Below are 16,066 nucleotides of genomic sequence, written 5' to 3' on the forward strand. Positions count from 1 at the left end.
CTGACATAGTCTCATGTTATCAATCCTAGCCAAAATTTAAGGAAGTTTTTGGAAAAACAAAGAAAATATCAAATGTTATTCTGAATTATACCCACTTTGCCTACTTTAGTAGGCACACAGGAAAAAGCTTGGGTTAGATAAATACCTTCAGTTTGTACCTGAAAATGTTCCTCCGAGACAAGCAGCCATATCTAAAGCAGATGAAAGCCATACACACTAATACATTGCATTTCATTCGTATTTTAATTACTGTATGATCAAATTTGTCCAGAGCCAAAAGTACTAATATTTATATTTATACCCATGTAAAACAATAATTGTACAATCATTGATATATTGTTGTCTGTATGTTGTACACCATGAAATTAGCCAAAAGTTTTCAACACAACTGTGATGTTAAGTTTAAGGGTAGAGAAATTATGATAGAAAGTTTATTTTTTTATGTCGGTGTATGAAGAATTTTATCCAGCACTGTAGATATAAAACATATAGCGTTCCTCTTAGAAGAGATATAGGTGTTAAAGGAAGTGTTCGAATAAATTAGGCGTTCCAGATTAGGACTGCGTTACGAAGTTTAGGAAAAAACTAAATGCAACTAATATGTTATTTTAACTTTTTTTCTCTCTAAAGATATATGCCTATGAGAGAAAGTTAGGTAGTATAGCTCGATACGGTGCTTTTGAATTACATAATATATGTTCCTACGTATAATAATATATACTAAATTTATAGACACGAATACACCGCGGGTTGGCCAAGTATTTACTACCGGCAGCTACGGACTCCAAGTCAACGCCCGATTGATTACCGCGACGATTCTAGATATCTAACTAATAAGGACTTGCCCACTGAATTATATATTCTCAATATAAGCGATGCTCCCAATCAAAGTGATTTGTCCTGTGACAAAATACTTCGTCAACGACATTATCACTATTTACGTCAGACCACTGGTAACGCGTTGTTTTACGCTTTACGAAGTATGGTGTTAACCTGCCTAGCTACTCCTTAACTCCTTATGCATAAATTCGGAGCGCACGGATAAGTTCTGTACCTAATTATTCATATTAATCGGGTGGTCTAAGTATTAGGTATTAATAGTAGTAGTAGTAGTAATACACTTTATTGTACAAAAATAAAAACACATATAACAGGAAAATAATAAAAATACACACACATCATTTGTACAAAGGCGAACTTATCCCATTAAGGGAACCTTAACCTTAGAGCAGGTATTAAATACGGTAGCGGCAAAAAAACTCATACTGCTGTTTATGACAGGTTCATTCGAAAATTGGTTAATTGCTACGCTCCAAAATTGAAATAATTTCATCATTTAGATGGCTGGCAGTCCTCAATTGTGCGTTTCTTAATAATCTTCCTTCCTCGCACAGGTAATCTGTCGCCTGCGGTATTGCAGGACCGATACGACCTACAATTTTCAAGAAGTGCGTACACTTATCTTAAAGGCCGGCCCTTCAACCCTTCTGGTGTTTCTGGTGTCCATGGGCGGCAGTGATCGCTTACCATCAGGCGGCCCGTCTGCTCGTTTGCCTCTTATCGCATGAAAAACGGATGTACTTAGCTAACACTGCCGCCAGGCTCAAGTGGGCCTGGGCAGGACACGTCTGCATCACATGGATACAATTATCACATATCATTAACCCTTACGTTCCACTTACTGGACGGTACTGTATTTGTTCATGTACATGTGTATGTATTAAGTAGATTTTATACAATAGTTCAATGAGCACAATACAGGATGAAGTGATTAAATAGATCGATACCAATTTCATATAGTTAAATCAACGTTAATGTCAGGGAAAATTTGGTTGGTGCCAATAACGCTAACGTTATTGCTGCCTGTGCCGACATATAGGAACAGAATAAAGTGTGTGTAATAGTAGCTACGCAATACACATGTACTCTGCAGCCTATTCATGCTTCAGAGATTATAAACAGTATGTTACTTAGTTCGCCAGTAGGTGGTTTGTCAGGATCGTATTAATGGAAATCCGTGATCTCCGCCTACCCCTCTGGGAAACAGGCTTATACGTTCAGCAAAATTGTAATCGATGTACACACTTTAAATAAGATACATAAAGATAATGTACCTAAATAATACGTGTAATAATCTCCGCGTAAATTCATCGATTTACAGGTCACAAAGGATAATTACATTAATTAAAATATTAATTAATTACAAAACTCTACTTTTGCGGTGTAGTCGAAAATGGAAATAGAGTCAACACCAAACGCTTTTAGTTCTCTGAGAAACGTGGATACATTCAATTAAACACTCATATCGCACATTAACGTGTCAAATTCTCTTGTAACAACCCGCAGTCAGATATTTTAATATAACTCGAATTTTAACATTTTAGTCTAATTTCAGATAATAAATGACCACAATAACGATTTCTCTTTGCGCCTAAAGTTGAATGAGTGTTCGGGATAGATAATTCGAGCTTATTTATGATAGTCGGCGGCCGATAACCGTGCAGACTTATCACTGAAGCGTGATGGATTGGGGCGTACATACTTAAGATGCGTAATATCTCCTTAAAACAACCAATTGCGATTAAAAAGTACACAATTAATGTAACGTAATGTAGTTTGTTGCGGATGCTATTTTGTACCTAGGCGTTTGACGAAGCCTGCGCTGTGGATTTGGATGATGGTTTGTATGTTGGGATATGAAATAAATTTTCACAATTAATACTATGTACCAAAGACATATATAACTCCGTATAGACAGATAAAATCTAAGAAAAAACGTACCTCAGTACCATACAGAAAAAGGTACGGTGGCCTAGATGGCATTACACCTTTGGGGTACGCTCAGCTAGATGGCGCTAATATTAATATTTGACATTTAAAAACATATCAAGCTAAGAATATGGGCCAAATTGTCAAAACTGAGATTCAAAAGTTTTAAGCCTGTGTCAAGAGATGGCAGTCTATGCACTGTGATTAGTTGATTACACATTTTACTTTGACAGTAACTCTCTATAATACTCGATCCTCTTTGCTATGTATGTACATAAATAATCTGCACATCTATTCAATCAACGGAGGGCATGAACATAAAATGTTATATTTAGGAAGCAATTTTTTTCTTAACATGTTTATATGTATACAATATACATCCCTTATACTTCAAAATTAATCCAATTCGCTGTATGTTTTTTAAAAACTAGAACCGTATTTGCAAAAGGGAAATTCCAGCTGTTGACAATATTGGTGGTCATTATTTCACTGCTCTAGCTGGTATTACTATTTTCATTGGAATTCCAATGTTCGTTCCGTTCCATTTCCGACTGTTATTTTATGATAACGAGCAGATTTAAATAAAAATACATTCATATGATTAATATTATTCATATGACATAATTTTAACATAGCGTGCATAATGTAAGCCAGTAATATTTATTGGCAAGTTGTATTTGCCTGTAATTGGGCGTCATTATAATTATTTATGAAAAAAGAATTTAAAAAAATAAAAAGGGCCAAGAAAAATATTAAACATGAAGGTATATGACATAATTTTAACATAGCGTGCATAATGTAAGCCAGTAATATTTATTGGCAAGTTGTATTTGCCTGTAATTGGGCGTCATTATAATTATTTATGAAAAAAGAATTTAAAAAAATAAAAAGGGCCAAGAAAAATATTAAACATGAAGGTAGTAACGAATGCGCTGCCCTTTATTAAATATTGTATGATTTAGTGCTTAATAATGGTGCCCAGGCCGGGATTCTATATGCCACTGATTACTTGAAACGTTGCCGTATAAGCTATTTGATTTAAGTAGAGAGATTCTAAACACTGTCATATTAATCTCGGTTAATAGTACATGGCTGAGTAGTCAGCAAGTCTGGGGAAGTGTTGATATTGTGAGCTGGAGTTCGTGCGACTTGGGAGGTCCGCCGCTGCCCTTTCCAGATTAATACGTTAGGTAGATTATCTCCTACTATCTTGCGGCTTATATTCGTGTTTTATAAACTTATCTTTAGTTTCATTACCTAATTTTCTCGATTAAGACGATACAGGAGGGGTCAATCCTCCATACAAACGCTCTCGACTATTTCATCCCTGGTTTTTGAAGATAGAGCATTGATTTTTGCAAGCAGTCAACACAGATTACTATTATTTTTATCTGTGTCGGACCGTTTTGATTTTTTTTGATATTCTTATCTTTAAAGACGCTAGAGCCCATCAAAAATTTCCCAAAACGGCCTCATTGATTATGGCGCAATAAAAGGTGTGGTATTCAAAACTGTTAACAATTAGCCAAAAAAAACTGAACGGTCCGACACAGATTATTTCATTGTTTTTCAGATTCTCAATTTTCGTTACAATTGCTCAACTTTTGAAGGAGGAAACAGTTGAGAGTGGAACATCGATTTTAAAGATTTTTTTCTACTCCCGTACTGTTATTCGTGAGTTACAAGGTCGTACATAGAACTTTAAGACCCTACATAAAAGATGTCAGGACAAGTCTATCTAGTCTATACCCTGAAAACATTTAGTAGCAGTAGCACGATATAGCTGTTACAGTTCAGTAAATACATTGCTACCAACTTAACAAACCAATTCGCAGAGTCGAGACTTCTTCGTTTTCTGCTGCGTTCATTGGCGACGCGTCGAATCGCATTCAAATGTATGAGAACTCGATTCAACTCGGCTCGATTCGTCTTAGTGGCCAGGCTTCAAAGAACCATACCATAGACAGTTTTATTTTCATGTTTGCACTCAAACTGCATTATTCAAAATGGTAGGCGGTCCACCTAGATAACTAAGATGACTGAAAGTAGGTATTTGTTGAATTTATAATTTTCTTTCAAAATAAGTGCTTGGTCGTAGAAAAAGTATTGTATGCAACGGTGTTTAACTGAGTCAAAAAATGCTCGTGGCGTCTTTATTAACAATTTTCGGCTTCGCCTCAAATTGTTACCCACGCCACTCACCTTTTTTGACCTCTTTTTAACCACCAGTTGCATAAAATACTATTTCGCAATATCTTTTAACTGAGTTGTTCTGAATGGACTTTCGATAAATCTAGTTAATAACACTAGTATATTTAACTGAAATTCCCAAAATGAGAGGGGGGCTCCTTTCCATTTTAGCATTTTCGCTCCTGTGGCGCCTTAATAACATTACTTTGGTTTGATGTACAAATAATTTTTAAGAAAAAAAAACCGCCTTCCTTTGGGGTTCTGGTGATAAATACTTTCAAATGTTGGATTATATTATCAATTCGTCTGTATATTTTTTAATGTTTGTTATTCGATATCTCCGTCATTTCTGAACCAATTTTGAAATCTGGATGATTCTGAAGTACTTACAGATGAGAATGATTATCAGAACGGAACTCTAACCAGGGGCGGCTCACTCTTCATCAGCAGTTCTACTGCACCAAATGTCACTGTTCTGGACGTAAGTGCATGCTGTTCTTATAAAAATACCAAAGTCACTATAAGTGTGCCGTTCAGATTTGAGGAGTTCCGTTCTGACCATCATCAGCAATTCCACTGCACCAAATATCACTGTTCTGGACGTAAGTGCATGCTGTTCTTATAAAAATACCAAAGTCACTAAAAGTGTGCCGTTCAGATTTGAGGAGTTCCATTCTGACCATCATCAGGAGTTCCACTGCACCAAATGTCACTGTTCTGTACGTAAATGCATGCTGTTCCTTTAAAAACACAAAATCACCATATGTATGCCTTTCAGATTTGAGGAGTTCCCTCGATTTCTCCAGGATCCCATCATCAGAACTGGGTTCTGAGAAAAATGGGACCAATCTGTATGCATATCAAAAAAAAATTTTCAAAATCGGTCTAGTAACGACGGAGATATCGAGGAACAAACATTTAAAAAAAAAAAAAAAAAACATACAGACGACTTGATAACCCCTTCCTTTGAGATTTGGAAGGCGGTTAAAAATACCAGTCCATTGTACATCAAACCAAAGTAATGATACTTAGTAGTTTTATGTTGATATATTGAATCATTATTACTTTAAAGCAGATTCAATGTTGAGTAGCATGTAGCATGTGCCTATACTGCCAAACGCTGATCAAATTATATGTATAAAGGCCCATTTAGACGGTACCAGAACTCGCATAAGTACGAGTTTTATTACATTACGGTATTTGACGGCTCTGCAAAATTGTACGTAACCTCAACAGCCCGCAATGTAACTAAAATCGCATGCGAGTTCGCACGCCGTCTAAATCAGGCATAAGTTTGTGATTTTGTGAACAATACGCAACCACCAACCAAATACTGTGCTTACATTCCGAAAATGGCTAAATTCCTTAATGGTTAAAATAAAGGGGAATAGTTACGCTTACGTCTTGAAAACACGCATACTGTCGCATACTAACCAAAAACCGGCCAAGAGCGTGTCGGGCCACGCTCAGTGTAGGGTTCCGTAGTTTTCCGTATTTTTCACAAAAACTACTGAACCTATCAGGTTCAAAACAATTTTCCTAGAAAGTCTTCCCCACTTTTCATGTAGGGGGGGTACCCTAATAAAACATTTTTTCTATTTTTTATTTTTGCACTTTGTTGGCGTGACTGATATACATATTGGTACCAAATTTCAGCTTTCTAGTGCAAACGGTTACTGAGATTATCCGCGGACGGACGGACGGACAGACAGACATGGCGAAACTATAAGGGTTCCTAGTTGACTACGGAACCCTAAAAAGGGAATACGTTATTCGTCATTTTAAAAATTCCGTTTTGACCATTAGGTACATACATATTTATTGTAAGAGGTACACATTGAAAATTCAAATTATAATGAGAGACCACCGGAATAGTTACATTTGGTAAGCTCGCGCATTATGTAAAGTAATTTATGATATATCAACTCGGCATAGCAATGAGACGATTAGTCTTAACGGACTGATACAATCTTAGACAATGAGCAAGCCGCAATTGCTGGTTGTCTTCAACATTATAATTTATTATTCATCCTTTCGGACACGCGACCTTAACTTGAATATTAAGGAGAGCCCCGTCGAAAGAAATATTTACAACTTCCGTAAGAAGAAAAATAGTAGCTACTACTATGTCAAATAAAATTGCTTGCAGTTTTAATGTAATAGTAAACTGTGTAAAGTTCCGGTAGGATTACAGTCTTTAATTTAACTTTAAATTCTATGCGACTTCATCGACATTGTCACTTTAAACGACCTCAAATTTAAGGGGCTTGTTTAAATATAAAACTTAATTGATTACTGATGCTGACCACGTATTCTCAAACCATAGTCTAGTAATTTCCAAGGGCGAAGAACAATAGCCACGAAGGTGATTAGCATGCTCCCAGAATATTATTTTGTCGGGTAGGTACGTACGTAAGCATATTGAACACATTTGCATGCCCGAAACAGTAGGCAGATGACAAGCCCAAGGACGGAGCGTTGGCGCCCGCGGCGCCATCGGTGATGTAATTAAATGTACTCAACACTTCTTCTTACCACGTATTAATTCCATTAGTACGAGTAGGTATATAAAACTTATGCATGTATGTCTCATATTTAGTTTCAACAATGTAATACATATTTAGAACGCGTATTGTCTAATGCCGCCCCAAGGGTTGAAGTTTTACAGACACGTGTTGTTGTAACGTTTACACAGCTTGAGGCGTCATTATAAAAAGACGAAGGATTTAATAGTATTTTATGCAACTGGTGGTTAAAAGAGGTCAAAAAAGGTGAGTGGCGTGGGTAACAATTTGAGGCGAAGCCGAAAATTGTTAATAAAGACGCCACGAGCATTTTTTGACTCAGTTAAACACCGTTGCATACAATACTTTTTCTACGACCAATCACTTATTTTGAAAGAAAATTATAAATTCAACAAATACCTACTTTCAGTCATCTTAGTTATCTAGTGGACCGCCTACCATTTTGAATATGCAGTTTGAGTGCAAACATGAAAATAAAACTGTCTATGGTATGGTTCTTTGAAGCCTGGCCACTAAGACGAATCGAGCCGAGTTGAATCGAGTTCTCATACATTTGAATGCGATTCGACGCGTCGCCAATGAACGCAGCAGAAAACGAAGGAGTCTCGACTCTGCGAATTGGTTTGTTAAGTTGGTAGCAATGTATTTACTGAACTTTAACAGCTATATCGTGCTACTGCTACTAAATGTTTTCAGGGTATAGACTAGATAGACTTGTCCTGACATCTTTTATGTAGGGTTTTAAAGTTCTATGCACGACCTTGTAACTCACGAATAACAGTACGGGAGTAGAAAAAATCTTAAAAAAAATTCATATAAAGGACCTGTAGTCGACTGCTGTTATTTTAGTCAATGACGTTCATACCCGTTTTCACTGATAAATTGAGTTTTGAGACTACCAAAAAGTATACTCACTTCCATCCTGTAGAGTATCTCGAGAAAAGCCATATTTCGTTGCTATGCGGACGAAAACAATGGCATCGTTTTCTCGCTCTCTGACAGTTACACGGCCTCTGTAAAGAAAATGTTACTTTAAATTCAAGCAGTAAACAAAAAAGGTTCTAGGCGCACATAGGTCGTAAAAGAACTAATTACATATTGCCACCTGAAGAAGCCTGCGTTGCGGATAAATTTTCAAATGGGAATAGTGTTAAGTACTTACTGTTTTTATTTTAATGTTGGAATTGTAATCATAGTTATTTGACTCAAAAATATTTTTTCAGTACAGATGGTGTTTTTTTTACGCACTAGTGCGAGAAGTGATTCATTATATGCCAGGTCGAAACTTCGGAGGCTCATCTGTACTGAAAAACGTCGTACGATACACGTGCGAAAAGGAAATTCGTAACTCGTGTCGATTTAAAACACTCCCTTCGGTCGTGTTTTAATTTATCGCCACTCGTGTCGAACTTCCTTTTTTACACACTTGTATCGTAATGTACTATTATTTGTCCTAATAAAATAGTACATTTTCGTTATAAGTGCGAGAAGAATGACATTCTCGCACGTGTGACGAACGACGTTTTTTAATACAGTTGCGAAAAAACACTACTACTTACTTACAACGAAATAAAACAATCCGAACTATCAATTTTCCCATGGACATTGACGGATTATTTGACAATTCAAAGGCGTATTTTTGAAGCTTTTAAACTTGCGTGCATATTTTCGAGTTTGCTATTCATCTAACATAATTTATTTCATTGGGTGCCATAAAAACATAAACATTTACGATTTGGGACGATTGTTTAATATACAACTACATTTTAATTTAATCGATCCATTTATGCCCCGACGTATTGCAAATAACGTAAAATAATTATGACAAATCGCGTAACATATTCAGGTTTTTTGAACGTGCATTAAGTTAAAACATGGTAGACGTAGACGCATCTACTTTGACAGTAGAAGCACAGAATATATAATAGTACAAGTACAGAAGGCCCACTGCTTTGATGTTCACAAAATGCCGCCTTTTAAATGCCTACAAAATTCTAACAAAGAAACGAGCCGCACGTGCGCAGCGTCGGACGATAGGGCTGCCTATGGATTAAAACGAATTAATACTCAGATAAAATGTTATACTATTATATTTCAGTTTCAGTCTTGGGTAGTTCTAGGTATATATACAGTATATATATATATTTGTTTAAGTTCCAACATCACAAGCCTTATTGAACTTTTCCGTGGGACTTAATCAATAGTAGATCTGTGTAAGATTGTCCTATTTTATTCATGATGTCTATTTAACTAAGCATTATTAGCCATTCACACGCGGACATCGCATATAAAACTTTAAAAAAAACTCGCGAAGTAAAGTAACAATATCAATTGCGAACGTGCGTTCCGTGAGAATGCGCGCCACACCTGATTAGGCCGCGAACTCGCGGCCGCCAGCATGTACTTGTAGTGCGGCGATAGAATCGCGGAGTGAGCCGCCCCTGGTAGAAGACGCGTTTCGTTCCAATCATGTTCTGTTTACACGACTCATTATGACAGATTTTTCAAAGTATAAACCATTTTATAAATTATGTTTAGTATGACTAAAAGTAAACAATTACATATGAAATATTTACGTTTTAAATATTAATCACTTAATAGTATGTTTATAGTTTTATTTGTCTTAGTAAACTAGACTAATATGAAAACAGCTCGGTAAGTAGTCGTAAAATGGAACGTATATACTTTTTACGCACTAGTTCGTAAAATACAACTTCTCGCACGCTAAACAGCCAAAAAACGGGCCCTTTTTGAGCAACTGTATTAAAAACAATATTAATCAGGTAAAAAAAATACATATTCTTAATGTAGACTTTAGTTTAGTTAACTTTAATGGATTATCCATAATATCTATTAAATTTTGGCTGGGAAAAATAATAATTCGCTATAAGACGTTAGATACCTGTTTGGTATTTGATACATAAGCATTCGTTAAATGCAAGAGAATAACGTAGGCGTGAATCAAATGTGATGTATTTTGACGTTTGTGTTCTTGTGCTGAAATCGTGTGCTGATTTTCATGCTTGAAATAGATCGTAAACCGTGGGATCGTGTGAGAAGAAACCTGCATGAGTTTCCAATCGCAAAGGTCAATTCCACAAGGAGGAAACCAGGGCTAGCTGTACCCACACACAGGCTTCAGAAAACTGGTAAGTCCCTTGGTGTGATGGGCGCTAAAATATATAATAAAATACCTGAAAAAATTAAAATGCTTGCAACAGACCGTACCTTTGTTCGTGAGTTTAAAACCTACTGCACAAACATGGCCTGCTACTCGGTGAATGAGTACCTGGTAAATTGAAGTGTCCAAGTCCCCATTTTATTGTATCTGTATCAATAATAATGTCATTAATTTATATGTTTTAATTTTGTGTTATATAATTTCAACAATATTATTTGTTAATTAATTTATGAACAATGTGAATGTAATGAATTGTTTTTTAATTTTTGTAATTTATGATTGTAAACTGACAGTGTATGATTAATACCAATAAAAATCTATCTATCTATCTATCTAAAGTGTGCTCCAATTTAATAAGAAATACATAAGCATACACAGTCATAAGAAAAGCACGCTTCTACTTATATCGCTGCTCAATAAGTTATTTATTTCACCATCGACTTTTAAATTCACAAATATGTATATACTCATTTTATTTTATTCGGAGAGTCGTAAGAGCTCGGTCTTCTCACATATACAGTGTTATAGGCATGTTACCAATACTTAAATTTTATTTGTTTGTGTCGGTTAATAAATGTATTAAAAAATATTCACAAGGAGATTAGTACATAGTACCTCGGCATAGTACATATAAGAAGCTCTTATCTCCTACTATCCTCTCTCTAGTATTTCATTAAGATAATAGTGGCGGCTGGTCCATACACGCCGATTCCCACCGGCTTGCCTAAAATTGATTAGATACTAGTAAAGTGCCTAATGTGCATATTCATTCGCTTAGCACCCATAGTACAAGCTTTGCTTAGTTTGGGGCTAAGTTGATCTGTGTAAGGTGTCCCCCAATATTTATTTATTATTATTATTTATTTATTTATATTCATATTTATTTATTTATGTTAAGGTAGGTTTCTTTTTGCTCAGTGTTGCCTACCAGAAATTTTCACCAGCCACCATTGAGAGCTACAAACAAGCACATAGCTCATCTTTCATTCCATGTCAACTACATGTCTGCGATACTACACTACCCAGTTTCCAATTCTCCTAAAAGTGATATGTGGAGTAATAAAGTAATGCAAAATATCGAAGAATATTAAATTTCCAGTTACCCTTTTAGTGATTATGCAAAATTTCTAGCTGTACTTTTATATAGAATTCAAAATCAAACTAACATGGTCAAAGCCGAGCTTCAATATAGTCCACGAGTGCTGAAACTAGCAGAATGTTAAAATATTTACATTGCGGCGAGTACGCGCCGCACCCAATCTGCTTATTCTAATTCTAACCACACGTTATAGAAAACTAGAAGTAGTTTTACGAATTAGATAGACTCAAGGGATACGTTGATACCAGATATGTACTTAACTATACATACATCCTCTATGAAGATACTAGTGAAATAATTTTTAAGAAAAAAAAACCGTCGCTTTTCGGGTTCTGGTGAAAGTTACATGCGAATGTTGGATTATGTAGAAATGTGTAGGTATTTTTTAAAACTGCTTTTAATGCTTTAATTATTTTATTAGATGCCAACACAAATGAATATACGTATAACGTTAAGGTTTGAGGAGTTTCCTCAATTCCTCATGAATCCGATTATATTATAAGAAATCGAAGCTTGACAAACTTTGACTTGAAAACTCAATATGCTTAACAAACATAACTAAATAAATGTCTCTGTTCTGAACTTAAATGCATGCTTTTCTTACAAAAATACCAAAGTCACTTATGAGTGTGTCGTTCAGATTTGAGGAGTACGGTTCTGACTATCATCAGCAGTTCCACTGCACCAAATGTCACTGTTCTGGACGTAAGTGCATGATGTTCTTATAAAAATACCAAAGTCACTATAAGCGTGCCGTTCAGATTTGAGGAGTTCGGTTCTGACCATCATCAGCAGTTCCACTGTACCAAATGTCACTGTACTAGACGTAAGCGCATGCTGTTCTTATAAAAATGGCAAAGTCACTATAAGCGTGCCGTTCATCAGATTTGAGGAGTTTGGTTCTGGCCATCATCAGCAGTTCCACTGCACCAAATGTCACAGTTCTGGACGAAAGTGCATGCTGTTCTTATAAAAATACCAAAGTCACTATAAGCGTGCCGTTCAGATTTGAGGAGTTCGGTTCTGACCATCATCAGCAATTCCACTGCACCAAATGTCACTGTTCTGGACGAAAGTGCATGCTGTTCTTATAAAAATACCAAAGTCACTATAAACGTGCCGTTCAGATTTGAAGAGTTCCGTTCTGGCCATCATCAGCAGTTCCACTGCACCAAATGTCACTGTTCCGTCCCTAAATGCATGCTGTTCCTTTAAAAACACAAAAATCACCATATGTATGCCTTTCAGATTCGAGGAGTTCCCTCGATTTCTCCAGGATCCCATCATCAGAACTGGGTTCTGAGAAGAATGGGACCAATCTGTATGCATATACATTCAATCAAAAAAAAAATTCAAAATCGGTCCAGTAACGACGGAGATATCGAGGAACAAACATTAAAAAAAAAACATACAGACGACTTGATAACCGTCCTTCTTGAGAGATATGAGGCGACGGTTAAAAATGTCGTAAAAGTGAGAATGTACATAGGCATAGCTGATACCAAAATGTCCAACGTACCTACATTTTAATCGAAAATCATTTATTTCGATATATGATCGCAAACTTATGGTTAGGTCATGTAATGTAGTGTACCTATCAAGTTTTACGTAATTAAATTATGTATTGATATTACCCTTATTAATATTTTGATAAGGTTGTTTTCGTTATCAACTTATCACACTCATGCTCAATTTTAATTAGATATTGTTTGTTAATATCAACACAGTACGATTACACCAGACTTGTTATAGTATCCCTAGCGGATTAGTTATTAGAAAGGTTTAATTAAATAAAGGTATGTATAAGCACAAAATTAAAATTTTGAAAAAACCCCCGACTGTGACATAGTTGACCGATTTTCATGAAACATAGCTAAGAACACTCCCCACTAACTCAGCTTTCAGAAAAAAAAAACTAAATCTAAATCGGTTCATCCGTTCGGTTCGGGAGCTACGATGCCACAGACAGACACACACACACAGACAGACAGACAAACAAACAAACAGACAGACAGACAGACTGACAGACAGATGGACAGACAGACGGACAGACAGACAGACAGACAGACACGTCAAACTTATAATACCCCTACGTTTTTGCGTCGGGGGTAGGGATTGCAATCCGGTCCGGCGGATCCGGTAATCCGGCCGGATCCGGTGCTTTTTTCATGCTACCGGATCCGGTTAAATTCGCCGGATCCGGTACCGGATCCGGTAATGTAATTTAATATGTTAGAATAGTGCAAAAAAATAACATTTACGCTAACATTTGAACGTAGCTCAACAGGGGATTGCAATCCGGTCTGATTTCCAATCAAGAAATAATTTAATACGTACGTTTTTTACATTACTAGACCGTTTGGAAGTAAAATAATGTGCTCAAGTGACACGTCAAACTTTCCGTCTTTGAATCTGTAGTGAAATCTGTGCAATTATTTGCTTGGATGCAAAATGTGGAATAGTGGAGAGTGACAAAGGGCCATACGACAAAACTTTTCGTTAACATGTCACTGAGGTCGATCCTTCGCGTTTTTTGGCCAAACACTATCCGAAATCAAGACCTATTGAGTATATGCCAGCAAACACCCATTAGTGAGGAAAACGCGACACAAAAAGTACATTGGTAGCACACAATTCCAAGAGTTCCCTCTAACGAAATAACGCAACCATTTATTTCGGCTGGAAATCGCCTGCCGCTGGAAGGAGCCTTGGCTCCGGGCGCCCTGTAAACTCATGGAAGCGATTCTGTTGAGGATGAACTACGAGTGACTGGGTCGAGCTGGAGCGAGGCCACGAGGGTAGCTGAAGAAAGGAAGGCATAGCGCGAGCTTGAGAAGGCCCTTTGCATCTCTGTGGTGACGTAGGACTACAAGAACAACAACGTTTTCAGCATGATATAAGAAGTCTGAAGGCACATTGCTACAAGAATCATAAAAAAAAATTCAAAGCTTAAATATGAACATTTTTAAAAGGTATCCAGTAAGATTGTGGTTTCAGCAATAGCAAATAATACTAAGGTCAATTACTCTTGATGACTTTAATTTAGCTACTGTAGTTTTTTTAGTTCTTCTTTGCGTGTGAGAAAAGTTAACTGTAAACACAGAGAACCTCCTATAGAGTAGATATCTTTTATATTTTGTTCGCGATACGAGTCACCAGTGTTTGGGGTGCGAGGAGCGGGCGGGGAATGTGTTAAGCGCGCTGTGATTAGCCGTTTCAAGAACGGCGGGCAGTCGCGCCAGATGAAAAGGGACAGAAGTATGACTGTCCCTCTACTGACGCGTAAGTGGCCAATGTAAGTTGACCTATGCCGGCTCTGAATAAATTATAAATATGACTTATTTGTGGAATGTAATGCCGTCTGTTTTTAAATTTGAGCTTCTTGTTACCTTTCCACACCATTTCACACTACAGGTGGACATCTTTAAGGCATCAAAATACCCTTTTCCAATTTTTTAGTGCGAAAAACACGCGCTGCTTTCGGGTCTGTTACTTGGTCGATACTGATCGGGCACGGCGAGCGCCCGCGCTTATATCAGTGCAAATACTAGGAAGGCTGGCGACCGCGAGTCGTCTTGTAATGGATGTCTATAATAGGGGATGGTCTGTGACTGTAAAATAACACAAAAAATAATTATCTTTTTTTAAATAGTTATCTCATAATGCATGTAGGTAATGTCCGTTCTTAATTGTATCTTAAAAGCTCTATAGGTATTACTGTAAAACAATACAGTAAAAATAATTTTGTTATCCTATGAAAGTTTAAAAAGAACGAAAGAATTTTATTTGCGACTGATTATTTTAGTAAAATTTACTTGTTACCTGGTAAAAATGTTGATTTCTAAGCTTTCAACTTTTGGTTTATTAATCGTGAAGCAAAATACCGTAATATTTCTCATATTATGCTGAAAACATACAAGAAAAGTTACTATTTGGGTAATTTTAATCCTCAAGGCCAATCCGGCCGGATCCGGTCGGATCCGCCGGATTGGGACCAAAATCCGGCCGGATCCGGCCGGATTGGATATCAGACCGGATTGCAATCCCTAGTCGGGGGTTAAAAACGACTTCTAGCATTAAACAAGAGATTTTTCAGTACAGATGGTGTTTTTTTTACGCACTAGTGCGAGAAGTGGTTCATTATATGGCAGGTCGAAACTTCGGAGGTCCATCTGTACTGAAAAACGTCGTTCGATACACGTGCGAAAAGGGAATTCGTAACTCGTGTCGATTTAAAACACTCCCTTCGGTCGTGTTTTAATTTATCGCCACTCGTTTCGAACTTCCTATTTTTCGCACTTG

General features: G+C 36.7%; 1 protein-coding gene across 1 annotated transcript in view; it reads right to left on the reverse strand.

The window, feature by feature from the left end:
- LOC125240598 (heparan-sulfate 6-O-sulfotransferase 2) overlaps positions 1-16,066 on the reverse strand; it is a 65,083-nt gene that overhangs the window by 36,268 nt on the left and 12,749 nt on the right. Inside the window, exon 3 of the mRNA XM_048148550.1 lies at positions 8,400-8,497. Coding sequence (XP_048004507.1) covers positions 8,400-8,497 — 98 coding nt within the window. The remainder of the gene's footprint in view (positions 1-8,399; positions 8,498-16,066) is intronic.

This window comes from Leguminivora glycinivorella, chromosome Z (assembly GCF_023078275.1).
Source record: "Leguminivora glycinivorella isolate SPB_JAAS2020 chromosome Z, LegGlyc_1.1, whole genome shotgun sequence".
NCBI lineage: Eukaryota > Metazoa > Arthropoda > Insecta > Lepidoptera > Tortricidae > Leguminivora > Leguminivora glycinivorella.